The sequence below is a fragment of the Petaurus breviceps genome, unplaced genomic scaffold (assembly GCF_028583685.1).
Source record: "Petaurus breviceps papuanus isolate PSGF00001 unplaced genomic scaffold, PetGlider_PUasm1.0 99, whole genome shotgun sequence".
NCBI classification, from domain to species: Eukaryota; Metazoa; Chordata; class Mammalia; order Diprotodontia; family Petauridae; genus Petaurus; species Petaurus breviceps.
The window spans coordinates 6,848,600-6,875,508 of NW_027187465.1; the positions used below are offsets into that span (position 1 = coordinate 6,848,600).

Below are 26,909 nucleotides of genomic sequence, written 5' to 3' on the forward strand. Positions count from 1 at the left end.
CTTAAATGCAGACTGCTTTGATAGTGAGAAACATCTCACAAAGGAGCCAGCAAGTTGGCCTTGCACGCTTGCCCCAACTTTGAATCTTACTAATCAGATATAAAACCGGGAAATAAAGTGAATGAGGCCACAGCTGGCTGACTTCATAGAATGTCCAAAGGTGATTGAGAATACGCCCTGCAACACAGCAAAGGTTTCCAGCCTCTGCTTGAGAACCTATGTGGAGGGGGAAACTCCCTCCCTCAGCAGACTGTGCCACTTTGGAAAGCTCCTGATTATTAGGAGGCGTTTCCTTATATCCAGCCTGAATCTGTCCCTTTGTCCCTCTCTTCTCCCTGCACCTCACAGCAGAGCCAGGTGCTGATTCAAAAAATAATCTGGAGCTCAGTTAAAAAGGCAGAACAGAGGGCCCAGATCTGTGGTGCCTCCTAGCTCCTGAGTCTAGGATTTCAAGTCACAGCAGGTCATTCTATCAAATCTTTTCACATGGGAAGCTCTTGGGGGAGCTGAAAGACCCCTTTCTTACTTTAACAGCCTATCTTGGGAACTAAAGCCTGAGTCTATCAAGATATCAAAGGAACGTTGCCTTGCAGCAGCCCTCTGCCTCCAAGGTTGGACGTGTGTCCAGATCTTGGGAGGGGAGAAGGGGCCTGGGAGTGAGGAGGAAAGGCAGTGACTTCTGGGCTTTGGGGCACGAGGCTCGGTTCCCTTCTCCCACCCTGCTTTGTTGGGACTGGTGCTCTGAATGATACCCAAAAAGGCGGACTGTACCAGCCCCGAGCCCAGCTCTGCATCAGTGATTTAGGTGTGGACACGAGTGAATGCGTTCCAGGACATTGATTTTAAGATGAGGAGTATCCACAGATCTAGAGAAGTAAACTGGAAAGGGGGTGGGTAATAAGAGATTAGGACCAGCTCTCTGGGTGCACTTTCTAACAGAGCATAAAGCAAATAATCCTTTTGTCTGATGCCTTCTGCCAATGCTGCTCCAATCTGCTCGACTATAATATCACCATCTGTCATAGAAGGGGATTTATAGCCATACCTTGTCTTGCGCCCCTTTGTACATCCAGCAGGAAGCAAGCATTCATGAAGGGGCGCTGGCTCTCTGGGGAGATAGCGCTTCCGTGGGAGTCCACTCTGGCAATTCTGTGAGCAGCGGTTTCTGGCCTATACTAAAAACTTACTCCAAAGCTTTGGCCTTTAGACCTGTCTCTGCTACTGAGGACTCACCGTTGCGACCTTGGCTGAGCACCTTGCCTAGTCTGGGCCTGCTGCGAGTTCCCTTCGAGCCCTGGCTTGAGGTTAGAGGCCACGATGCCAGGGGCAGCTTGATCTAAGCTGGGCCGCTTGGTTTTCTTCCTCTTTACCACTTTGCACATCCCTCGCAGCAGCATGAAAATGACTTTAGCAATTGCCTTGTTGGCATCACACACCTTCGAATGGTGAGAAACCTCACAGCCCTGAGGCTGCTGCTTTTATTCCTTTTCTGTATGGTGACGGTAAATTAATTCACACTAAATCTAAATTGCTGGTGAAGTGTCTTACGGCAAAGGCAGGTCCTGGTTTTCAGCAAACCTTTCACCATTTTAAGAACAAAAAGCCAAGAGTAAAAAACCCAAATGCTGCTGATGCTTGATGTTTCTTCCCCTTTCCTGGCTCTCCTACATGGGGCAGCAAGTTAGAGAAGAAGGCAGGGGAGTAACTACCTCCCACAGTAAAGCCCACCACCTCTGTCAGCGAGCTCGGCCTCATCTGGAAGCTTGCATTTCCATCATCACTGCTAGCCAAGCCTCTGTGCAACTAATTTTAACTACTGGCCATGTTAGGGATTCTGAAATGATTCGTTGTCTGATGGGTTTTTCTCTATCCCCTTTTAAAATCAAGTTTGGCTCTGCTCGAAAACAGCAATTTTAGTAGCATACCTTTCTCTGACCAAGAGTACACATTCTGCGGGTCCAAGGACTGCATGATTAAATCAGAAATCTCTTCCAACAAAACCACTTCCTTCTGGTTTTCAGCAAAGTCCTTTATTAATGTCCCGTTCCATATCCACTCCACATGACCTCAGGTAACCAGGTACCTGTAAATACTGTCGGCTTTGCCTACTCATCTCAGAGTAGCCAATATGTATAGAAATCATGCACCTTTGTTGTTCTTAGGTGTAAAAATACTTAAGGTGTAGCTGAAATTTCTGCCTTTTCCCACCATCTAATTATTGAAAAAAAGCATAGAAATTTTTCTTCAATTTAAACACTTTCTTTGCACATTGGCTAGTGATTAACGCAAGGGTCTTTGAGAGTCTGTTCGCTGTTCTATGTGAGCAGCTTTCTGCTCACAATAATCCCACTGGTATCTGAACCCTGGCATGTTTTTTTCTAGGGGATAATGTGCCTTGTTATTTTATACTGAATCTTAGCTCCTTCCCTGTCCATCCTGATTAGGACACACTCTTTAATCAAGGCATTTAGTGTGGCTGGTGGCCACAGCTTCCCTCAGCAGGCTAACAGGAGACTTGTTTCATTACCACTGAGCCACCCAATGAAATAACCTCGTCCTTCCAGAACAACCTGTGGCCCTTTCGTCCAGACACAGAACCCAACATCCTTCAGAGGAGGCTGGCGCTTCTGTGGGGAGGCTACGAGTGCTTTGGGGGTTAGTCTGCACCATGTCAAAGTCAGCTAGCAGTGACAACTGAGCAGCCCGGCCTGGGTCTGGGCTGTTCACAGAGGCCACGCCACATCCAGAGAGCAAACATTCACACAACAGACAAGGAATGAGAATCATGGGTAACAAAGCCCCAAAGTAGAACAGAGACTTTAGTCAAATGTCAGATTCCAGTTTTGCTGTAGGACTGTCCTTGAATTTTAGTGACCAAGTGATTCCTTTTCCTCATAGGGTCTTTCAGCTAACCTCTTTGTCTACCTTTATCACGAGTTGGCTGGAAAGAACTCTCTCTGGGAATACTTTGTGCCCAATTTGGCAGTGGGGCTTCTATAGGCAGTGAGGTAAGAGAATCACACCCTCTGGGCCTGGGCCTTGGGAAGCCAAGAGAGGGCCTGAGGGGACCAGCTTTAGCTCTGTAGGAAAGTGACGTTCAAAAAGTCTACAGGTCCACCAGTCTCAATGCCCTTTGCCATCACCAGCCAAGCAGTGGTTTAGGAGTGGTGCACAAGAGTGCCATTTCCCCAGGTCCTGAAGCTGCCAATGCACTCTGCTCAGCAGCCTCTGAACCCTGGGAACGAAGTCAGAATGGGGCTGGGGCTGGAGGCTGCATCCCTCTGGCCCCCGGGCAGGCAAAGGGTCCGCTGTGGTCACGATCAGAGCAGCAGCAGGAGCTGAGCTGAGCTTGGCAGCCCTCTGGTTTTGTTTCTCGTCCTTTTTTAGTTTTAGTTTTTTTAAGATAACCACAAGAATTTTCACATGATGACATTCAACAAACAACCTTGTGGTTACTTTGAATCTTAACACCGCTAAACACAGGAGCAACATAACACAACAAGGGGACTGCACCTGGAGCCACGGAGTGAAAATAATGCATGGTTGTGTTCAAAAGAAACCCCTGAAGCTGATGCCTAGAAAAAAACAACTCTAAGAAAATACAAGCTGGAAACTCCCATTTACAAGAACCAAAGAGGAGAGAAATCCAACATGGCATTGATCCCAAAGGAAAGCTTTCTACTGAGGCAGGTTTGTGTCTGTGGCAATACCACCTCAGCCAGGGGCACGCTGGGCTGGAGCCCTTCCCAGGCCAGGCCTCTGTCCTTCTGACCCACGCCAGCACAGACAGGGACTCATCGTCCTGGAGCAAAGATAAAGTCGAGGGCCTGGCGTTCAGCTGCTGCCACATTCGGGTGCCACAAATCGACCATGAAAACCACTCGTGGCCCTTCTTCTGCCGAACCTGAGGAGAAAATAGGATGTAACATGAGAAGCACGGAACATTGCAGATATCCTGGTCAAATCACGTTTTTCCATCTGTATTGTGCTGTTCCTTGGCTTGCCTCTAGGCAGCACATGTGTTAGTCTGGTCTCTCAACGTGGCGTAAAGGGTTTCCATTGTAGACACTAACTCTAAAGCTTCCCTGCCAAGACATACTGCAAATAATGTGAAGACATGGAAGGACTTCGAAGACAAGCCTGTTTATAAACCAGGAGAGAGGAGGGGGGAAGGGGGAGAGAGAAAGAGAGAGAGAGAGAGAGAGAGAGAGATGAGAGACAGAGAGATGAGAGAGAGAGAGATGAGAGACAGACAGAGAGACAAAGAGAGAGATGAGAGAGAGGTAGATGGATGATAGATGAGAAATATAAATAGACAGACAGATGGATAGATGAATGGTTGGATGGATGGATGGATAGACAGATGGACAGATGGACTGGCTGACTGTGTGGTTTTTGTCCTTGGTTCTTGAAGAGAACCAGGACATCAGGAAGATGATCCAAGTGCATTGGATTTAAGTGAGGCAGGGATATGTAGTCACCAGCCTCACTTTCTCCTCTAGAGCCATCTGAGTCCAGTGGCCAGATACAGATCAGGATGACTGGAGATGGTCCCTATAGATAGAGAATATATACTCACTTATATATGTATGTGTATATACATATATATATGTATACATGCACACATATTTATATATGTATATCTGAGTCTGTTTACACATGACTGAAAAAAAATCACATCTAAATCAGTCATCAAATTCACAGAACACCATCCCCAAGGAGAAAATGCTCTTTTTTTTTTGAGGGGGGAAGGCAGGGCAATTGGGGTTAAGTGACTTGCCCAAGGTCACACGGCTAGTAAGTGTTAAGTGTCTGAGGCTGAATTTGAACTCAGGTCCTCCTGACTCTAGGGCCGGTGCTCTATTCACTTAACCACCTAGCCACCCCAGAAAATTATCTTTAATCATTTCCAGTTTCCCAAAGCAACCTGAACCCAAACCTTGGGAGGTACTGAACCCCAGAAAGTATAGGCTGGTGCCAGACTTTTAGAGCTGGAACATGGGGAAGGTGAAATGAAATCCACTATTTCTAAATCCCAGCTGTATGCTGGCACCCAGTCTTCCTGATCTGTTGGGTTCCTTGTCGGGCTGGTCTCTCGGGGTACAGAGTTTGGGGGCAGGGAAGATACTTGCCTTCATGAAACGCAGTATGCAGAAAAGAGTCATCAAACAGGAGGCATCGGCCCTCTGCCCAGCACTGGGGCTCTCCTCCCACCACCAGCTCACAGCCACTGGGAGTCTTCAGACCTTCACGTTCAAAACAGAAGAGAGAACAAGAGTGGGCATGACTCGGGAATGGCCAGAGATCAGAGGGCATTCCGCTTCAGCAAGAAGCACAACTAGCCTCCCATTACTGTTCAGTCTCTCTACTACACCAGAAGGCAACAGCGTGGGGATGAAAATGGCAGGTCGCGGACGGCAACACTTGCTGTGAGGAAAAAACATTCTTCCCCACTAGACTGTGAGCTCATGGAGGGCAGACGCTGGGGTGCGTTCAGCCCTGGACCTCTCGGCACCACATATTTGTTAAACTGAGTTCCTCTGATGGGGAATTCTGTTTATTGTCTTCCAGGTGTTGGCACTCTCTAGTTGGCATCTCAAGAGATGAGCCCCAATGGGCTCATCACCTCCATAAGGGGCCTAACATGTGACTTTCTCAACTGGAAGAGTTTCCTTCTGGGGAGACCTTGAAGGAAAAGCCTAAAACTGTGGCCTTTCATAGGAGTGACAGATCAGGACGGCTGAAGGTCTGGGAGATACATAAAAGAGAACCAGATTAATAATTCAGACCCAGGGAAATCAAACACGAGTGGTGATGAACGAGGCCAGGATGCCTACTGAAACACCAGAAGGGAGACGATGAAATGAGGTCATGGAAGTTACCTTTTTCTAGTATTTCTCATCTGAGTTTGAAGGAATCTTAGTAGCATTGTAACTCAGATGAGAAGGACTTTAGAACTACTATGACTCAAGGCAGCTAGGTGGTGTAATGGACAGAGTGCCAGCCTGGAATCAGGAGGACCTGAGTTCAAATTTGGCCTCAGACACTTACTAGTTGTGTGACCCTGGGCAAGTCACTTCATCCTGTTTGCCTCAGTTTCCTCATCTGTAAAATGATCTGGAGAAGGAAATGGCAAACTACTCCAGTATCTTTGCCAAGAAAACCCCAAATGGGGTCATGGAGAGTCAGACATGACTAATCCATGGGGGAAAAAAGCTGTAGAATGTTTGAAATAGAAAGGAAATCTGAGGTTGTATCATACAGTATTTCCCCACTCAAACTATACCGCAGACCAGGAAAATACTCAGTTTCCCTTCCTAATCTAGCCTTCACAGCCTCAGCTTGTTGACTTTCTATGGCTCAGGAAAGAGAGACCTGGGGAAAAGAAAGATGGGATGGGAAGGCCAGGCTTCATGGTGAGGATAAGTTTTTTGTTTGTTTTGTTTTGTTTTTTGGAGAGAAGGCAGGACAATTGGGGTTAAGTGACTTGCCCAAGGACACATGGCTGTTAAATGTCTGAGGCTGGATTTGAACTCAGGTCCTCCTGACTCCAGGGCTGGTGCTCCATTCACTGCAACACCTAGCTGCCCCAGTGAGGACAATTTTAAAGTTGACGAGATGTTGTGACTTTTGATAATAACTATTTTGCAAACTAGTAAAAATTTGCCTTGAGCTGATATCTGGTAAACATTGATGGAGTCCAACTCCTTGCTTCTTTGTCCTTTATCAATGAAACCTTTACAACTCAGCCTTTTAATATCTTTAATTATGGACTGAACGAGCTAGTCCTTTCTGGAAGGATTTACTCAGACGGAAACCTTTCTTTGGATACATGCAATATCATGAGAAGGGAGACACAGACAAGGATTTGGCACACTAAAGCTCTATTTCTGGCTTCACTGACTCACTATGGCAACTATGACTGACCAAGTTCTTTCAATTCCTTTCTGTGATTTAATTTCCCCAATAATGATAAGAGCCCCCATTTACATGGCACGTTGTGCCTTACAAAGTGCTGTACTCAGAACAGCTCGGCGAGGCAGGCAGGCAGGCAGGACAGGCATTGCTCCCTTGGAAGCGAAGGAGCTTTTCTGCCATCACATAGTCAGCAGTTTAGATGGTTAGAGTCAAGATGAGGGCTGAGGTCCTTCCAACTCCAAGCCCAGGACTCTTTCTACTAGAGCTAGATATGCTTCCTTGCTTTCAGTCTCCTTTTTTTAAAATTAATTTATTTTTAGTTTTCAACATTCATTTCCACAAGATTTTGAGTTTCAAATTTTCTCCCCATCTCTCCCCTACCCCAAGATGGCAAGCATACCGATTACCCCTTCCTCCGGTCTGCTCTCTTATATCCCACCCTGGCCTCCTCCTTCCCCCTGTTCCTACTTACTTTCTTGTAGGGCAAGATGGATTTCTATACCCCATTGCCTGTATATCTTATTTTCCATTTGCAAGTAAAAACAATTCTTTAATATTTGTTTTTAAAACTGTGGTTTCCAGATTCTCTCCCTTCTTCCCTCTCCCCCCCCCCCCCACTGGTAAGATAAGCAATTCAATATAGGTTATACATGAAAAACATTTCCACAGTAGTCACATTGTGGCTTTCAGCCTTCTTCTGCTGATAACAGACACTCTGGCACAAAAAGGGATGGAGCCCAGCAAGCTCACACAGAGTAATTATTCCAATTAAAGCTAATCTTATTTGTGAACATAATGCATTTCTCAACAGCAGCCGATACATTTCACTGAACGAGCAGAAACTGTCCACTGATGATGATGATGATGATGGTGGGACCATAGCTGCCCTGCTATGGATGCCCCCTGCAGGGGCAACAGGAGGCATAAGCCCCATGGGGAAAGGGGAAGTTCAGTGGCCATGGAAGCAGGAAATGTGATGTGGGTGTCCCTGTCCCTTGTGAGCTTCCAGGTCCTCCTCATCAGATAACAGGGTTAGCCTTAGTGATCTCGAAGGTTATTCCATCCTATGGGTCTAAGACAACCCAGCCTTCTACATCCTCACTAAACAGAAGGGGATTCCTCGGGGCTCATGGACAATCACTAGTTTTAGGGGTCTGCTAGGCCTGTTACACTGGACAGAGTTCCAAGAATGTGGAGGGGCCAGGGTGAGCTGTCCTGCCCTCCCACTGGAGTGGAAAGGACGGATGCTCCCCTTTCTCATGGCCTCTAAATGACTCATCACCACTCACCACATTACAGCAGGAAAACATTCCTGGCTCGGCATCTCCAGCTTGATGTTCCTTAGCCGTTCCTTACCACTTCTTTGTTGCCAATGAGATTAGCTTAGCTGGCAAAAATGATCCTTGCCCCACATCTCACTCCATGATTGGGTAACGTCCGTGTGCTAGCCTTAGGCGTCTTGGAAGCTGGGGAACAACTCCAAGCTGCCAAAGACCATTTTTCTCTCAGGGCCTTTGTGGTTTAGGAGTGCGCTGTTTTGTTTGAAATACTCTTTCGAAAGAAAGAACGGGGGTTTCTCTACCAACAGTGGATGAAGATGTAGTCAGGAGGGACAGAGAAAGCTATACGTGTGCTAGCTGTTGGTCTTTCATTTGTCTGGGGACCAAGAGGTCCCCCTCAGGACCTAGGGTGGGCTATTCTCCTGGTAAGATCATACAAGGAGAAAAATGGTCTTTACTGGCATTTAACTTCAGCTTGCTCAACAAAAGCCAGCTGACACTGTCCTCTGGCCTTTGCTAAGGCTTTGCCACTCAGAAGTGGATCCTGCTTCACTGACATCTGGCTCTTTGGGCTCAAAGGCTGTTTGGAAGGACCTGACTCACTTTGGAGGTTTGCAGCAATGCGGTTGGCACATCTAGGGGAACGGCTCAGGCAAGAACACTAGGAATATACGGGCCATAGGCCCGTGATCTCAGGCGCCATCATCTCTCCTGGGGTCTGGGACGGGAAGAGTCCACGCTTAGAATGAGATGACAGCTAAGGCCTTGGCTTTGGGCAGAGCCTTTCAAGGGGGGCACAAGTCCAGCAGCCCTGCTGTCAGAGCCCTGCCCCTTTTCTAACGCCAGGTAGTTTACATGTGGCAGGGTGTGGCAAAGGTGCCAGTGAAGCAGGTGCCTTTGGAGCTGGCCCCGTGAGTTTCTGAGCTGGAGTCCACTCCTAGAGATTCCTGTCAAGAGAGGCACATGACAGCAGGCTCTCTAGGAGGCAACACGCATCTGGTTCCTGAGCCAGTCTAAAGCAAGAAGGAAAATTAATCCAAGGAATGAATTCCTGAAGAAAGCTTGGGCTCAGCTGGCTACAGAGGAGCCTGGATTTGTGGAAAGACCACTGAATTCGGAATGAGTGGACCTGGATCTGACCTTACCTTCACTGTCTGCCACCAGTGGGATCCTGGGAAAGTCACAAAACTTCTCAGATCTTTCTTTCCTCAGCTATAACACGAGTGTCTCGAGTGAGACGACCCCTGATGTCCCTTCCAGCTTCAAAACCTTGAGCTTAAAAGTGGCGCCAAGCCCCCATCATAGCAAGGACCCAGCGGCTGATCTACAGGGCCTGGAAATGGGCCTCATGTCTAACTCAGCTTTCTAGCATCACGTCTAAAAAAGATGACTGTCTAGTGGGCCCTAATATGTTAATGTGTGCTTGTGGGTTTTATGGACACACACACACACACACGTGTTTCCGAGAGCTGTGATTTTGTGTCTGTGTTTAGACTTTCCTCCAATGGTACAAACTGCAATTCTTCTGTACCTTAATGATCTTCACGAGTTATTTTAATTGAAAAAAATTCTCATGTTGTGGTCAGCCTTCTGGTAATGAGCCTCTCCTTGCTTATTCACGCTGGTCTGATGACAAGAAGAGATGGTACTTAAAACCTTTATGGCAGAATAGGACCCACCAGATCCTGGGCCCGCCCACTGGAATAACTGTGTTACAGAGTGTAGACTAACCTCCCTGTCACAGGCATCCATACAGTACTTTCACTGAGGACAGACATAATCTACACACACACACACACACACACCACACACACACACACACACCACAGACCCACACTCACCACACACATACACACATACACACTCATACACATACCACACACACACAACAGACACACACAGACATACACACACCACAGACCCACACTCACACACATGCTCACACACATACACATACCACACACACATACCACAGACCCACACTCACACACACCACACACAGACATACACACACCACACACAGTCACATACCACGCATACACACAGACACACACTACAGACACACACCACAGACCCATATTCACACACACATGCTCACACCCACCCACCACAACCCATACACACACCACAGACACACACTTACAACACACAGACACACACATGCTCACACACATATACACCCACACAATGCTTACACACATACACACACTCACTCACACACACACACTCACACACACACACACACACACACACACCTTTTACCTTCTATTGGGTCTCCCTGCCTCAAGCCTCTCCCAACTCTGATCCATTTTCCCAGTGCCACCACATGGACTATCTTTAGCCTCTTTTTGCAGCCTCAGTCGCTTAGCACAGTGCCTGGCACTCGACAGGTACGTAATACATGTTTACTTATTGATTGATTGATAAAGCCAGTGAGCTATGATTTCGTCAGCATGTGCATGCACCCCTCCCATGGATGCAGACATGACCTACCCATGCCTTAGAGTAGGGGCAGCCACATGTGGCCCTCTAGGTCTTCAGGTGCAGTCCTCTGACTGAATCCAAACTTCACAGAACAAATCCCCTTTTTCATAAAAGGATTTGTTCTGTAATTTGGACTCAGTCAGAAGGCCGTGCCCAAGGACCTAGAAGGCCACACGTGGCCTTGAGACCCTAGGTTCCCTATTGCTGTCTTAGAATCTCCAAGAATGGCTGCGGCCCCAAAGAACTGGTGGTCCACTCACTCACAGTTAGTTTCTCCCACCTTAGCTGGATGACACACGGACAGTATCTCACCCAGACACTAAGCTATGTTGGACATAACTGGATCTTTCCTTGATGAGTGGTTTTTCAGGGCCCCTGGGTTCTCACAAACACCAATTATCCGTGTCCAGCATGGGGCAGTGTTGAGGCTTGGGTTCAAATCCCACCTCGGCCATGTTAGCTCACTTTCCTCAACCTTGGTTTCCTTACCATAAAATGTGGCAATAATGCGCCCACTTCCTAGAGCTGCTGAGGATTTAATGGGTAACATGGGTAAAGCACCATTTCAATCTTCAATGCTTATGCTTGCTTATTGTTCTCCCTACTCACACTAGAGCAGGCAGAGGAGTGGCAAAGAGGCCTCCATTCACGCTGCCTCTCTGGTGTAAACCCCAAAGATGGTCTGACACTCCTGTTCTCAGCTTCCTTTCTGGTCATCTGCTCCTCCTCAGAGCAGCACAGGACAGAATGGGAATTAGAACACACACGTGTCTGGCGACTTGAGCTTTCTAATCTGGATTCTGATCAACACAAGCTGACTGAACTTACAAACGTGTGTCCCTCCTGCCCCACCAACTTACATACCCAAGTGGCATCGAATGCGGATATTGGTAGGTCCATAGTGCTCTGTGATAACCGTGCCAGGGCTCAGTACTGAGATACAGGCATTCCCAAAGACATTGTTACCGATGCAGGTGCGAAGGCTTCCGAGCAAACGGTACGTCCGTGGGCACTTTCTGCAGTTCCTGGGAATGCACACCCCCTGGTTCACCAAGTAAAAGGTGAACCACTCCCCGCTGGGGGTGCTGTTCATTTTCCATCCTTGGGGAAGGCTGCAGTTGGAGAAAGCTTTGTACAGCGTCTCAAATTCACACAGAATGGTCTGGAAGTTGCGTTCCAACAGCTCCACGTCGTGTTTCTGTGCGTCTCGGGAGAAGTAAGGAGTGGTGGGTAGGTCTGGTAGGAAGAAGACTTCTGGCTTCTGGATGGACGGCCGGCTGTTCAGGTAGCGTCCTTGCTCCCGGATGCCCTTGTGGATCCTGCCCATGCCAGACCAGGAATAGCGTTTTGCATATTCCTGCAGGTTGTGATAGAGTTTCTGGTTAAGTCCATCGTTGTGGGTACAACGCACACACTCGGGGGAGTGGCAGTACACATATCCATTCTGCAGCCCGTTGACATCGGCGCTCTGCATGAGGGAGTTCACAGTGACGTAGGGCCGAGGTTGTTCCCGGCCCACGTGGTAACAGTACCATACAAACAAGACCAGCAGGCAGGCCACGGTCGTTAGCGCCGTGGTGTCACAGTCTCGCACAGACTGGATGCCGGTGGCGATACAGTCCCGGAGTCCATCCAGTGACCAGCTCCAATCCAGCAGCCACGCCACAGACATTTTCGTGCAGTTGTTGTTATATGTACGTAGGATGGTCAGGCGATTTGTCCTTGGATGTCCCAAGGGCACCCACACCATGCAGGTCAGTACGGATAAGGAGGGGTGGCTTAGGATGGGGAAGGCATGACCGCGGCTGCTCCTTGGATGCTGGTATGGGCTTCATGAACAAACCCCGTTCTTGGTGATCACATCTTCATTCCTGGCAAAAGTCATCGCCAGGTGGGAGGGAAGGAGTTGGTCTATGCTGGGCAAAGAGTCAGATTCCAGGCCTCCTCAACTGGGACGAGTCATTCTGAAATATCCTCGAAGCTGTCCACGTCTGGAAAAAATAAAGACCCAGAAGTATGATAGGTTTTTCATGAATGTCTGAAAACGTAAGCTCCTCAATTAGATTAGATATTGTTGGGAAGGACTGATTTCTGTTTCATAAATGCTTAGTCTATATTAAGTACAGTGTGCCAGAATGTACTTGTTATGTACTTTATGAGACAGGCCTGGATTCCAAAGCTTCTCAGACAAAGGGTAGAGGGAGCTGTTCAAAGGGAGCCCAAGTTTTGCTTTCTAAGATTAATTCTAGGATCACAGAGCTGGGAGGGCCTTCAGAGGCCGTCTGCTCCAAACCCGAGAGAGAAACTGAGAACCGCAGAAGTGATTGATTCATCTAGGGTAGGCCAGTCAGCAAGTGGAAGAGTGGGGACTGGCTTAGCACCGGAAAGTCGGCAAGTCACTTTATCCCTACGGCCACGTCCGAGCCTCACGAGAACCTGCTGATGTGGGAGGTTCAATACTACGCCCATTTTTATTTTACCCACGATGCTCTGAAGGACACAGGCCATGATCGCGCTTCTTTGGAATCTCTAAGCGAATAGCCAAGTCCTTGATTTGAACACACACACACACACATACACACACACACGTGTGTGTATGTATATCTGTGTATATTTATATATATGTATACATACACACATTTGCATATACACAGCCACATGTATGCACACATACACACATGTGTACGTACACATAGATACACACGCATGTATACACACATGTATGTACTATACATTACATTATATATGCATGCACGTGTGTGTGTATGTTTCCCAACATTCCCTCACCTTTAGGGGTTGTGAAGATGAGAAAAACATACAGGACAAAACCTAAAGTCTCTATCAACCAGGACAGCAGACCCACCCCCTGCCAGGAACCTTATCCCTTTCACAACACAAATTAAACCTACAGAGAAAAGCGATGTTGTTGTCTCCCCTCCCTTTACGGTTGCTGGTAGCAGTGTCTAACACACATACACACATGGACACTCAATAAATGGCAACCATCAGAACACAATTTCTATTGCCAAATAAGTCTATAAAGTCCTTGCCCTGCTCTCCAGAGCTCTTCTCCTGAACCCCAAGGGGCCTGCCCTGCTGACCAAATCCTGATGATGACATGAAGATGTGAGTAACAGACTTGGAGACAAAACAAACCCTGTCAGAAAGAACTTGGATCCTTGGTCTCAGAAAGCTGCCTGTGTAAACAAGGGATTTCACAAAACTGAAACTTTCTGGGCCGGAAGTTTGTTTAATTTTAGAACTGAAGTGAAAGGGACTCTCCCTTGGAATGTAAGTTCCTTGAGGGTATGGACTGTTTCATGCTTTGTGCCACAGTACAGGTCCTGGCACACAGTAGGTGCTTAATAAACACATGACCACAAGCCAGCACTGAATGAATCCCCACTGATCCACCAATGGGTCAGCCTCCAAATGTGCTTTCTTTCCTCTAGCTTTACAGAGAACAAAGTGGAAAAAATTCTTTGATCACATTCTGGTTCCTTCCATGTTTGGGATGGATAAACAGTGAGCTAAGCACAAGGTCATCAGCCAGTCAAAAATATTTATTAAGAGCCATGACATTTGTATTTCTAGGAGCCATAAAATCAGGGATGCTGGAAAAGAGCGGAAGCTCTTAAGGCACTGGACCAAAGATTTGGAGCTGGCGGGGCCTTGGAGATCTTCCTGTCCAAGCCTTTCATCCGACAGATCTGATCTGGGACGTTTGAGTAAAGAAGCCATAGAAAAATAAAATGGGATATTTGAGTATCGAGTACACAAAGACAATACCTTCTTCCCCTAAAAACCAATGAGAAGAGAGAGTTATGTTTCAGGGAATCCTTTTACGATTTAATAGGTTCTTTTTTTTTTTCTTTTTGGAGGGGTTAAGGTATGGCAATTGGGGTTAAGTGACTTGCCCAAGGTCACACAGATAGTTTTGTGTTAAGTGTCTGAGGCTAGATTTGATCTCAGGTCCTCCTGACTCCAGGGCTGGTGCTCTATTCACTGGGCCACCTAGCTTCCCTGCTTTAATAGGTTCTTTCTGAGATTACTGAAAAGAAAAGGGGGAGGGCAGACATGTTATATAATTATTGGGTAGAAATAAAGGGTTTTTTTGGCCTCTGGTATCCTCCCCATAACTCTCCTTCCCCCAGCCTTCTCCCTACTCCATAGTCGCTATTTGTTCCTCCTTTAAGGCAAGAAAGACAAGTAAAGGTGAGGCATTTTAAATTTATGAATTCCTTTTCTGGAACTATGGATTCCTGGAAACTGTGTGTGGCCTACCTAAGAGATAATAAGGCACTTTTATCCAAGAGGGACCATTCAGCTGAACCGTAAGGACTTGCTTCGATTTGGATTTTCAGTCTCTCTTGTAGGGAAAGGGAAGAAATCCTCTAAAAGACTATTATTTGGGAAAAAAATAATTTAATAGGTAGGTAAGTGGAAATCCAAATTAAGCTCTCTAGTCATAAATATTTCCCAGATAGGCAGTACAGTGGATAGAGTGCCAGGCCTAGAGTCAGGAAGAACTGAGTTAAAATTTAGTGACAGTGGGCAAGTCACTTAACCCTATCTGCCTCAGTTTCCTCAACTGTCAAATGAGCTGGAGAAGGAAATGACAATCCACCCTAGTATCTTTACCAAGAAAACCCCAAATGGGGTCATGGAGAGTCAGACATGATTGAACAAATCCTAAATGTTTCAGTCAAAAATGATAGAGAAATGTATCAGCACAGATGTTTATCTGGTTACCATACATTGACAGAAGAAGGGAGGGGTTGCACCTACAAATGTGGCCCATTTCTCTCCCCCAAAAGCAGCCTGTTAGATATACAAAGAAAGACTGAAACGATAGATAAATGACTGGAGAGAAAAAGAGGCCAAGATTTCCAATTCTCTGCCCATAAGATCACAAACAGTCAGAGTGAAACGAGGACTTTTGGTAGCCATCAGTTGTTCTGGGTGACCGGCCAAATTTATGCCGTCAATAGCTGACCTTCGAATAACACTCTCAGCACATAAATTACCTTGTATGACCACTACAGCCACCCTGCGAGGACATCTGCTCTTACTATTCTCATCACGCAGAGGAGGAAACTGAGGCTCAGAAGGTCACCATACTTGCCTGGGAACACAGCGTCAATGTCTGAGGCAAGATCTGCGCACGAGTCTCAGGTTTTGAGGTTGGTGAGACTAAGTCCAGGGCTCGTGCCGCCATGCCCTGCTGCTTCTTAATTCACCGTGCCCACAATAAACAGCTAGGGCCATCAGTCTTTAATGACCCACAGGGCAGAAAAAGTGACCACACAAGAGTGGAAAGTAACCGATAGAATCAATCCTTCCTTTGGAAGGACACAAGCATTGTTTAAGCAGCTATCTGCTCTGTGCCAGTCACGGTGCTACACATTTTGACAAATATGCATTTCATTAGCTAGACCGGTCTCCTCATTGGATTGATGAGGAGACTGAGGCCTGGGGGGTTTGTCACTTTCCTGGAAGCATATCCCATCAGTGACAGTGTCAGAGTTAGAAGGAAGCACCTTGACTAATTCTGGTGCTTCTTTTACTGTCTCACTGATATGGATTTGTTGAGTGCTTACAACATGCTGGGCTTGTGTTAAATCTAAGAATAAAATTAATCCACAAGCAAAAAACAAAACAAAAAGCAAATATGTATTTCATTTGATCCTAAAAACAGTCCTGGGAGGTAAGAGTTATTATTATCCCCATTCTATAGATGGAGAAATGGAGGGTTGGGAAGGTTATGATCTTCCCAGGACCACATAGCTACAGGAATCTGGAGCCCAGATTCAAAGTGGATTAGATAATCTGCCCAAGGTCACACAGTTCATAATTAATGGCAAGACCCACACTCAAACCCAAGCCTCCTCTAAAGCCTCAGTGTCAAACCATGATCAAGTCTGAGCCTGGTCTGGCCAGCCTAGACAGGGAAAAGGAAGTCCAACATCATTGGCCCAGGCTGCAGAGAGGCTGCAGTTTGACCCAATCTTGTGGCTTCCTTTCCTGGAGCCTTTGGAAAATCTTTGTGTCTCTGAGTGCTACAGTGTTTTGGGCATGACGACAACACCAACTCACATTCACACAGCATTTCACGGTTTACAAAGCACTTGGTTCTCGGCAACCTGTGAGGCAGAGTGTCAAAATCATTAACCTGCTTTGATAGACGAAGAAAAGAAGCCTCATAAAAGTTAAGTGACTTGACCACAGTGTCCCAGCTACTAAGTGGCAGGGCTGGGTTTCTGATGTCAAATCACTGCATCTCTGTGCTTAATAGATGTTTGTAGCCTGGATGAATGCCCGGTAAACGCTGAGGCTAGCTGGTACCTTGTAGCTGAGATAAGGCTACTAGCCAGGGTGGCAGTCCTGGAGCCTTTCACCCTATCTGTAGCCATCACCCCCTCCCTTCAAATAAAGACTTGGATAGCTTTCAGTGTAATGGGTGGTCTTCCCCTAAAACCAGCAGGATTTACTTCAGAAGCTTGGATTAGGAGCCTCCTAAGGGTCAGACCTTGGGAATATACACCAACTGTTTGAGTACCTACTATGTGCAGTGCCTGGAAACAAAATAACTGGAAAGGTTTGGCACTCGGACAGAATGCAATGTAGTAGATATACTGTGTCTACCAGAAACTCCCACATGACCTGGCTGGGGGGTAAACTGCAGAATCTGGAGGAAGAAGGGCCTTTAAAAGACCATCCAGTCACGAAAGCACAGAATTCCAGTGCTAGAAGATGTCTCAGTGGCCCTCTTGTCCAACTCACATCTGAACAGAAATCTCCTCCATAACATACCAGAGAGGTGGGCAACTAGACTCTTCCTGAAGCTAGCCAATGAAGGAGAACTCCCTATCTCCCGAGACACTTTGGGATAACTCAAATGCTTAGGAAGTTGGCCCTTCCAATCCAGCCTAAATCTGCCTCTTGGAACTTCCAATCACTGCTCAAGGTTCTGGCTTCTGGGACCAAACAGAACAAATGTAAGCTCATTTGCATAACAGCCCTGAGCCTTCTCCAAGCAAGGCATCCCCAGTTCCTTCAAATGATCCAGTAAGGCTATGGATCCAAGGCCATTCGCCATGCTGGTTGCCTTTCTTTGCACACTCGGGAGCTTTTCAATGCCCTTTCTAAAAAGTGGTATTCAGAATGGAGCACACTACTCCTAATGTTTTCAGGCCAGGACAGAATAGATGGGGGAACTATCACAGATGAAGACTGCATTGGCTTTTTTTTTGGCTACCACATCACACCATTGACTCGTTAAGCATGCAGGCCATTTGAATCTCCAGATTTCTTTTTTTCTTTTTTAAAATACAAGCTGCCCCCCAAGCCATGCCTGTGTCCCCCTTCTTGTACTTGAACCCAAGTGCAAGAACCAACATTTATCCTCAGTAAATTTCACTATTAGATTCAGCCCAGTATGGTGTTCCCTCATGTTCTAGCCCATTCCCCCATTTTTTCAGATGGGAAAAAGGCCCAGAGAGGGGGACTGAATTGTGTCTGGTCACAGGAATAGTAAGAGAACAAGTCAGGATCTGACACCAAGCCTTCTGACTCTCCTCCAGCTTGACTTCTCTGATCCAATGACCCCCAAATCTAGGCACTATTTGTAGGCTCTAGGAAGCGGGGGCTTTAAGGACCAGTCTAATTTTTCATCTCATTATAAAGCCCATCGTTAGAAAGCTCTAACCAAAAGGGGCCAGCCTAGGCAGGGGCAATCTGGGCTGGGGCAGGTCAGGAGAGGCCCTTCCATAGGAAAGCGACTTTCCCCTCCCCCATTCCTAGCATTTGGAGGCAGAGAGAGATAGAGAAGAGAGAGTAGGTGGGAGGGGAGGAGGCGGGGAAAGAGGGAAGATAGGGAAGGGGGAGAAATGAAACCAGGAAAGAGTGGAAGGGGGAAGGGAGGAGAGAGGGAAAGGGAGAAGTGAGAAGGGGCAGGGAAGGAAGAGAGGGAAAACAGAGAAGAGGAGAGGAAGAGAGAATGAAGAGTCAAAAGAGTGGGGAGAGAGGAGGGATAGTTGGGAGGGGGAGGAAGAAGATGGGGAGGGGGTGGAAAGAGGATGATGGGAAGGGGGGAGACGGGGAGAAGGGACAGTGATGGGGAGGAAGGATGGAGAGGAGGAGGGATGGGGAGGCGGAATGGAGAGGGAGATGAGCAGAGGGCGAGGAGAGCCGCGGACCCCGGCCGGGCTGGGGGCTGGGGGCTCCTCCCCCTCCTCCCCCCTGCCCAGCCCTCCTCCTCCTCCTCCTCCATCCCTGGGCGCTCCTCGCTCCCTTACCTGGCTCCGGCCGCGCCCCGGGCCGGGGGCTGCCTCTGCCCTCCGCCCGCCCGGCCTGGGGGAGGGGGTGGCTGGCCGCCCCCTCCTCCTCCTCCTTCCCTCCTCCTTCCCCCCTCCGCCGCCGCACGGGGATGCCTCCGCCTCCGCCGCTGCCACCTCCTCCCCGGCCCCGACCCCGCTGCTGCCGCTGCGCTCGCTCCGCGGAGCCGGGCGGGGGAGGGACCACAACTCCCACAATGCGCCGCGCTGGCTCCGGGCCGCGATTGGAGAGGCGGTGACGGGGGGCGGGGCCGAGGAGGGAGGTGAGGGGCGGGGGCGCGCACGGGGGCGCGCTGCGAGGAGCGGGCGCGGGAGCCCTCAGGGGCCCCTGGACCGGGGAGAAGGAGAAGGCAGTGGAGGCTCGGCGAGGGCGCAGAGCGCGCGGGCTGGGCTCCAGCCCGGGGGCTCGAGGACTTGGGCGGGGGTCGCCGTGGCCCGGCCCTTGAAGGGTCCAGTGCAGCCTGCGCAGCAGCAGACCCCGCAGCCTCTGCTTGGGTGCCTCCGGTAATGGGATGCTCATGACCTCTTTCGTAGCCTGTCCCACTTAGGGAAGAAAGGAGGAAGGAGCCGAGGTCCTTTTCCCAGACCTTTGCAGCTTCTGCCCATTGCCTTGGACCAGAAGAGAGGTGCACACGGCACCTCTTAGCTGCCTCCCTGTTGTAGGGCTCAGGAGGGACCCCGTGGACCATAGCACTCCAATGTCCATGGGGTTTTCTTGGCAAAGATAATGGAGTGGTTCCTCGGCAGGGGACCTGCAATCTAGTCCAATATATAGATGGGGAAGTGAATTGCTTCCTTCAGAGCTTGCAGGCAGCTAAAGGTGAATTAAGTAGGAAGGAGCTCTCAGCCTCTTGTCCTGTCCTTCTCTGAGATGAATCATAGACCATTCCTTAGGGCATCACAGCTCGATGGGACCTCAGAGATTAAGTCCATCCTTTCACTGGGCAGATGAGCAAACAGGCCAGGAGAGGAAAGACTACCATAAAATATCCCAAAGGGATCAAAGCATCACCGTCTTCATGCATTTGAAGGGCGGCCTCATGGGAGAGCAATTATACTTGCTTGGCTTGGGAATGATGAGTGAAGTCACAGAGAGGCAGATTTAGGTTGAACATCAGGAGAAGCTTTCTTGAAATGAGAGCTGTCCAGAAGTGGAATGAGCTATCCGACTAAAAGGATCTTCAGTTTAGAGCTGGACCTTAGCTAAGGTAATCCCTGGATGTCTTCTGCTCGACCCCCCTAATGACTTGACCTTGATATTGACTCTTCAAGGGTGCCCTTTTCTCTCTTCCTCCTTCCCACCCCTGACCTACTATCAAAGCAACTCTACCATTGTTCCTAGATGAGGTGTATCTCCCTGGCCACCCCCCTAATATGTGGTGTGTTTCTTCCATTAGAATGTAATCTCTTTAATGGCAGACACTATCTTTGCTTTGTGGTATTTGAATCTTTTGTACCTACTTTGCACATAGCTAATGATTACCCCGTGTTTCCCCGATAATAAGACACTGTCTTATTAATTTTTTGGACAGAAAAACACCAGAGGGCTTATTTTCAGGGGAGGGCTTATTTTAATGAACATTGACACCAATTTTAATAAACAGGTAAATGTGAACAAAAAAAATGTACCTTTATTCAATAAGCAAATCACTGGGGAAGAACAGGATGACTGCTGCAGCTCTGATTGGATGCAGCTCGGAGCGCAGCGTGCGTTTCACGGGGGGGGGGGGGGGGTACGGTGCATACAAAGGGTACCGTAATGTAGCGTGTAGCACAGGGGATCACCTTCACTACAGTAGCAAGCTCAATAGGGCTTATTTTTGAGGGAGGGCTTATTTTAGAGGAATCTTACACAGTAAGGGGAGGGCTTATTTTCGGGATAGGTCTTATTATCGGGGAAACACGGTAATACATTTTTTGTTCATTCAGGTTATTCTTTCATTTATTCAACCCCATCATTTTAAACTTGAGGAAACTGAAGTCCAAGGAGGCTGGTCTGGCCCAAAGTAACAGAGTTAGTAAGTGACAGAGACAGGACTCAAGCCCAGGGCTTTCCACTCCAAATTCAGTTCTTTCTGAAGCCACACTGATTTCCCCTCCCTGCGGATCTCCAAATGGAGGCTGGATGAGTCTCCTTGAATGCTAAGCAAAGAATTCTCATGCTGATTGGGGCTGGACTACGTGACCTCTGAGGTCCTTTCCAATTCTTGGCAGTCTGTGAAAGAATTGACTAGCCCTAGATTTTGTGGCTAGTTAGGAGGAGAGCTCAGGTCTCCTTATGGCTGATCTATCTGCTGCATGACCTTGGCTCTTCATTAGAAGTTCCATGTTCCTGAACTCTGTCCATTTGTTATCTTTCTTTGTATCCCCAGTGCTTAGCCCAGTGCCTGGCATTCAGTAAGCACTTGATAAATGCTTATTGACTACCTAATTGTCACTTCTCAATACTAATCCTATTGCCTCAGTTTCCTCCTCTAGTAAAAGGAATAAGGGATAGGGGAAGTAGCAGTGTTCCTACTTTGTTACAGCCCACAAACAACAGATAAAAACCCACTGTGGGTTTGTCCAGATGGGCACAGTCAGTGATTGCAATTTAGTGTAGAATAGGAACCCTCTCTTGGCAAAGGCTTTACCTAAAAGCCAAGGCAAATCCCCCATTCTGGGACTGCCCCAGGGAAGTAAAAGGGCAGTTGAGGGAAGATCCACTGCATTAATAGATAAGAATGAGACTTGTCTGCTGTTGTGGAAACTTTGATGATCCTTAGAGACCCCTCCTCCAAAGCAGTGACTCCTAATACTTTGGGAGTTGCCACACTCTATATCATTTCATAGTATCCTAAGAGCTTCAGACTCTCTAGTACCACCCTGCCATTTGCAGGGGAGGAAACAGGCTCTAAGGGGTAATGGAACCTACCCAAGGTCACACAGAAAGTCAATGCAGAATTGCATTCCTCTCCCCATACCACCTCCAGCTCCCCTCCAACTTTTTTTCTTAGCCTCTGTGTGTTTTTGAAACAATCATTTATTTTCTTTCCCTCTCTCTTCCCCTCTTCCCATTAAACAACAGAAATCCTTTCCTAAATAATCCTTCATAACAAATATGCATAGTCCAACAAAACAAATCCCCACATTGGCCATGTCCCCAAATATGTGTCTCATTCTGAATCTTTAGGTTCATCAGTCTTCTGGCAGGAGGTGGGTGGTATACTTTATCTTCAGTCCTCTGGAATAATGGTTTGTCATTTCATTGATCAGTTTCAAAGCCTTTCAAATAACATTACTGTCATTGAATAAATTGTTCTCTTAGTCTTACTTCACTCTGCATCAGTTCAGAGAGGTCTTTCCAGTTTCCTCTGAAATTGTTTCTTATGATGTAATAATATTCTATAGCATTCATATACTGGAATTTGTTTAGCCATTCCTCAATAATTATTTGCTACTATGAAAACAGCTGCTATAAACATTTGTGTATGTATTGGTACTTTTCTTTCTTTAATAACTCTGGGATATTTTATGCCCAGTAGTGGTATCACTGGATCAAAGCCACAGTTTAGTGGCCTTTGGGGCACAGTTCCTAATTACTTTCCAGAATGGTTGTACCAATTCACAGCTCCGCCAACAGTGCATTAGTGTCTTTCCCCACATCTCCACCAACATTTGTTATTTTCCTCTTCTGTTGTCTTTCTGGCTTCTCTGGCTTTCTTCAAGTCCCAGCTAAAATCCTGCCTTCTACAAAAAAACCTTTCCCGATTCCCTTTAATGGGGGCCAGTGCCTTCCTTCTGCTGACTACCCCCGGTTTATCCTATTCATAAACTAGTTTGTATGTAGTCATTTTCTTTCTGTCTTTCCATTACACTATGAGCTCCTTGAAAACAGGGACTTTTTTGTTTCATTTTTTGTTTTTGTTTTCATTTTCTTTGCATCCCCTTTCATTAGTACATAGCAGGCCCTTAATAAATGCTTATGGACTGACATGGAACCTCAGAGTTGATTTAATTTGTACATTTCTGTTAGTGAATTGGAACTTTTAAAAAATATAATTGTTAGCATGGATTTCTTCCCTTGAAAGATGCCTGTTATATCTTTGACCATTTATCAATCAGCAAATGGCTCTTATTTTTTATAAATTCAATTCAGTTTCTTATATATCATGGATATGAGATCTTTATAAAAAAATCTGGTTGCAAAGATTATTTCCCCTCCGTTGCCCATTTCCTTCCCAATTTTAATCACATTGGTTTTTTTTGTGTAAAAACTTTAAAATTTTGTGTAATAAAAACCTCTTCTTTTATCTTCTGTATCTTCTGATCTTCTCTATCAGTTATCTGGTCATGAATGTTTCCCCTATTCTCAGCTTAACAAGAGAATTTCTCCTTGTTCTTGTCATTTGCTTATGATGTCACCTTTTGTGTCTAAGTCACGTACCGTTGGATTGTAGTATACGGTATGAGATAGTGGTTTATACCCATTTTCTGCCAGGCTGATTTCCAGTTTCTCTAGTAGTTTTGTCAAATAATACATCCTACTGACTTACCTCCCCCCCCCAAACTGAGTTGAGCCCTACAAGTTTAAAATATTAACTGAAAAATTAGTCAACCTTTTGCAAAATTTGAATTTATACTCAGCTCCTGAGTCCAGCTGATCTTTCCTTAGACTACCTTGCATTCTGTCTGGGTCATTGATGGTTGCAAGAGGGCAGGTCCAGCACTGGGCATTTTGCTTCTCTTGGGAATAATTTCTTGCATCATAGTATCATCAGGCTGCAGCTAAAAGGGACCTCACAGGCTATCTGTTCCAAAGCCAATATTTTACAGATGAGAAAACTGAGACCCAGGGAGGTTGTGAGTTGCCCACAATTATACATGTAAATGTCAAAGATGCTTGACAACTGGCCCAGGAAGAATACCCCCCTCCCCTCCAGCCCTCCTCCCCAGTAAGGATCTATAGAAAAGCTTCTCCACCTCTTTTGGAAGCACACTGCTTGGAGGTTTTACCAACTCTCTTTTGTACAAGTGCCAAGGGGGAAGATGAAGATTTCTCTCCTCTTTCCTTCCACCACACTACTGATGTCAGCTAAAATCTGAGCATACATGGAGTAACAATATATGCTTGCCTAGGACATCTCAAGGCTGGGCTTGGGCTTCCTGCCTGCCTCTTCTGTTTCTAGCCTTAGAGGTGATCTCATGAATTTAAGGAGTCTGGAGTTCCCAAGTCAATGCAGGCTGCCCAGTGGGAAGTGTTTCCTGTTTACTATACTATGCAAGAGCCAAAAATGACCAGGAGGCTACTCAGCCGAAAGAACTAAAAGAACCCAGGCAATGCCTTGGATGTCCAATACATATGGACCTTGAAGGTTTCTTGGACAGTGCAGGTGTGAGGTGAAGGCTCAGTATCTGTTGACAGTTCCACGAAATTGTCTTTACCTTCTGGAAGAAAGTCTAATTGGTGAGGGGATAATGTTTTATGTTTTAACTTAAGCATTGCTTTTGTGGGTGAAGAAGTTAATAGCTAACTCTTACCTGATATCTACTCTGTATCATGAGTAATTTTCATAGAAGGGGCCCTGTTAGTCCTTTTGAGGGGAGCCCTAGAAACAAGCAATATCTAAGCTTTGCCATAGAGATTTTCCCTGGAATCCCAGGGTAAGAGTGTATGAGCTGAGAGCTCTGAGAAAAACCTGAAACCTCCAGGAGTTGGGGGACCACCAGGCTGCCTAAGGAGGGGAGAGCCAACCCAGGTAGGAAAATAGTATTGGGTTAAAACTTCCATGCCAATTAGTAATGAGATCAGCCATGAATGGCCATAGTACTTCCAATGCAGGCAAGATAGGGAGACCAAGTCTCAAAAACAAAACCGAATTCTCATTTGGGGATCAGCCTCCCTCAGGATGGAACCTGGTTTGTGTGAGTCCCCACCAGGAAGGATCCCTTTTTCTGGGACCCCATCCCAGCCATGGGAGACAATAGACTTTGTCAGGTGAATGGTTTAGAGTGACTGAGACTAATGTCGCCACATTTGTATCTTCTCTCATGGGACAGAGAAAACATCTGCTTGAAATCTGCCTCATGTGCCCTTGGAAAAGATTCTTTATATCCCCTGGGAGAGAGGTTCTCTTTGACATGACGAGGGAGGGGGGCAAATCTCATCGAAGATTAGAGCCCCTAGAAATGAGGAGCTCTTAAAGAGTTCTACAGTTGTGTCCAGTATTGATCATCCTTAAGCAGATCAGGAGCTCCCTCTGCTGGGCAGATCTGGCCAAGGTGATATAATATAGCAGCTCGTGGTGGGGCAGCCTCTGGGTCTGCCTCTGTTTTGGTGGAAGGGAAATGCAACATGTGACTTCTTTTCTTTACATGTTTTTTTCCCCCAATTAACAAGTGTTAATTTTCTTTTCTTTGTGTCCTCCCCACCTTCCTCACCATAGTAAAAAAAAAAGGAGAGAGAAAAAGCAAAACCCTTTGTAATAAAAAAAAAATCACAATCTGTATTTGCCTCAGTTATCTCATTTGTAGAATGGGTATAATAATAGCACCTACCTCCCACCCAGGGTTGTTGTAAAGATTCAATGTGATATATCTGTAAATCATTTAACACTGAGCCTGACACATAGTAGGCATTTAATATTTATTTCCATCCTCCCTTCCTTCTTCTCTCCCTCCCTCCCTCCCTTCCTCCCTTCTCTCCCTTCCTTCTTCCCTTTCTCCCTTCCTTCCTTCCTCCCTCCCCTCCCTCCCTGCCTTCCTCTCTTCACTTCATTCTTAGAAGTCAGTGTCTACACTGATAATATGCTTACATGCTATATCCCTACCATCCCTCCAATGGAATGTAAGCTTCTGGAGGGCAAGAGTGGTTTTTCATTTTATCTTTGTATCCCCAGAGCATGGCACATAGAAATAGCTTCTTAAATGTTTGCAAGGTCCAAACATTTATGCGACTTCAAAACAGGGTTGAAACCGGTTCCAGTGATCAGAAAGATCAAGACAGGGAAGGCTGAAAGGCATCTGGTATTGATATTGGGCTAATGTGGGACCAGTGCAGAACCAGAATATGAGTTCAGACCAATACAATTCCCACTCTACCATGTTGGTTCTTTGAAATCCCATAGATTTTTCATTATTCCTAACCTAAGTACTTTAGGTAGCCTGAGCTGAGTCTGTGGAGGACTTAGAACTTGGTCAGACAGACACCAAGGGCATCCATTGCATCCCAGACCATTACCAGCCATCTTGACTTTTGTCTTGGCACTAAATTTTGATAATTCTGAAGGTGAGAGTGAGGCTGACTTAAATCCAGTTCATGCACAAGTCAAGACATCACCCCCTGATGTCATCGGTCCTCTTCTAAAATGAAGGATGAACAAATTAGAAACAGTTTTTTTGTGTGTTTGTGTATCATTTTGGCCCAGAATTGCCTAGACTCATACTTTTATCAGACAAAAGCACATATCAATTGAATCAATCCATCTGAGGTACAACTATGTGTGAACAAGTCACAAACATTTCCCAACATAGGTGTGAGCGGAAATCAGTTGGGGTTGGTTTTGGGACTTGGTTACACCCTCTGGAGCTTGTCAGTTTGGAATCAGGATTGCAGCATCTGGCAGTGGAGAGATGCCTTCAGTCAAGTCCCTGAGGAGGAATCACTAGGGAATGTGGGTGGTGGGACAAGGGAAGAGCACTTCAGTCTTAACCTTGACCTGGGTCTCTTCCTTCTTCTATTTCCCCCACTCCTTCCCAAATTTTTCTCATGACCAAAGAGGATTTAGATGTTCTCATCATCCTCCTTTCAGTGTCCACAGCACAGCAAGGACTGATGGCAGTGTCTGTATTGGATGCCAAGGAAGAACTGGATGGATATATTAAGGAAAGGCAAATTCAGAACTCTACAAGG

General features: G+C 46.8%; 1 protein-coding gene across 1 annotated transcript; it reads right to left on the reverse strand.

Annotated features, from left to right (window-relative positions):
- Positions 1-2,008: 2,008 nt before the first annotated feature.
- Positions 2,009-19,060, reverse strand: ASPHD2 (aspartate beta-hydroxylase domain containing 2). Its single transcript, XM_069081447.1, has 4 exons — positions 18,980-19,060; positions 11,547-12,673; positions 5,133-5,246; positions 2,009-3,904 (listed from the first exon to the last, which is right to left on the reverse strand). The coding sequence occupies exons 2-4, from the start codon at positions 12,430-12,432 to the stop codon at positions 3,795-3,797; spliced, it is 1,110 nt and encodes a 369-aa protein (XP_068937548.1). The 5' UTR covers positions 12,433-12,673; positions 18,980-19,060; the 3' UTR covers positions 2,009-3,794.
- Between the last annotated feature and the right edge of the window lie 7,849 nt (positions 19,061-26,909).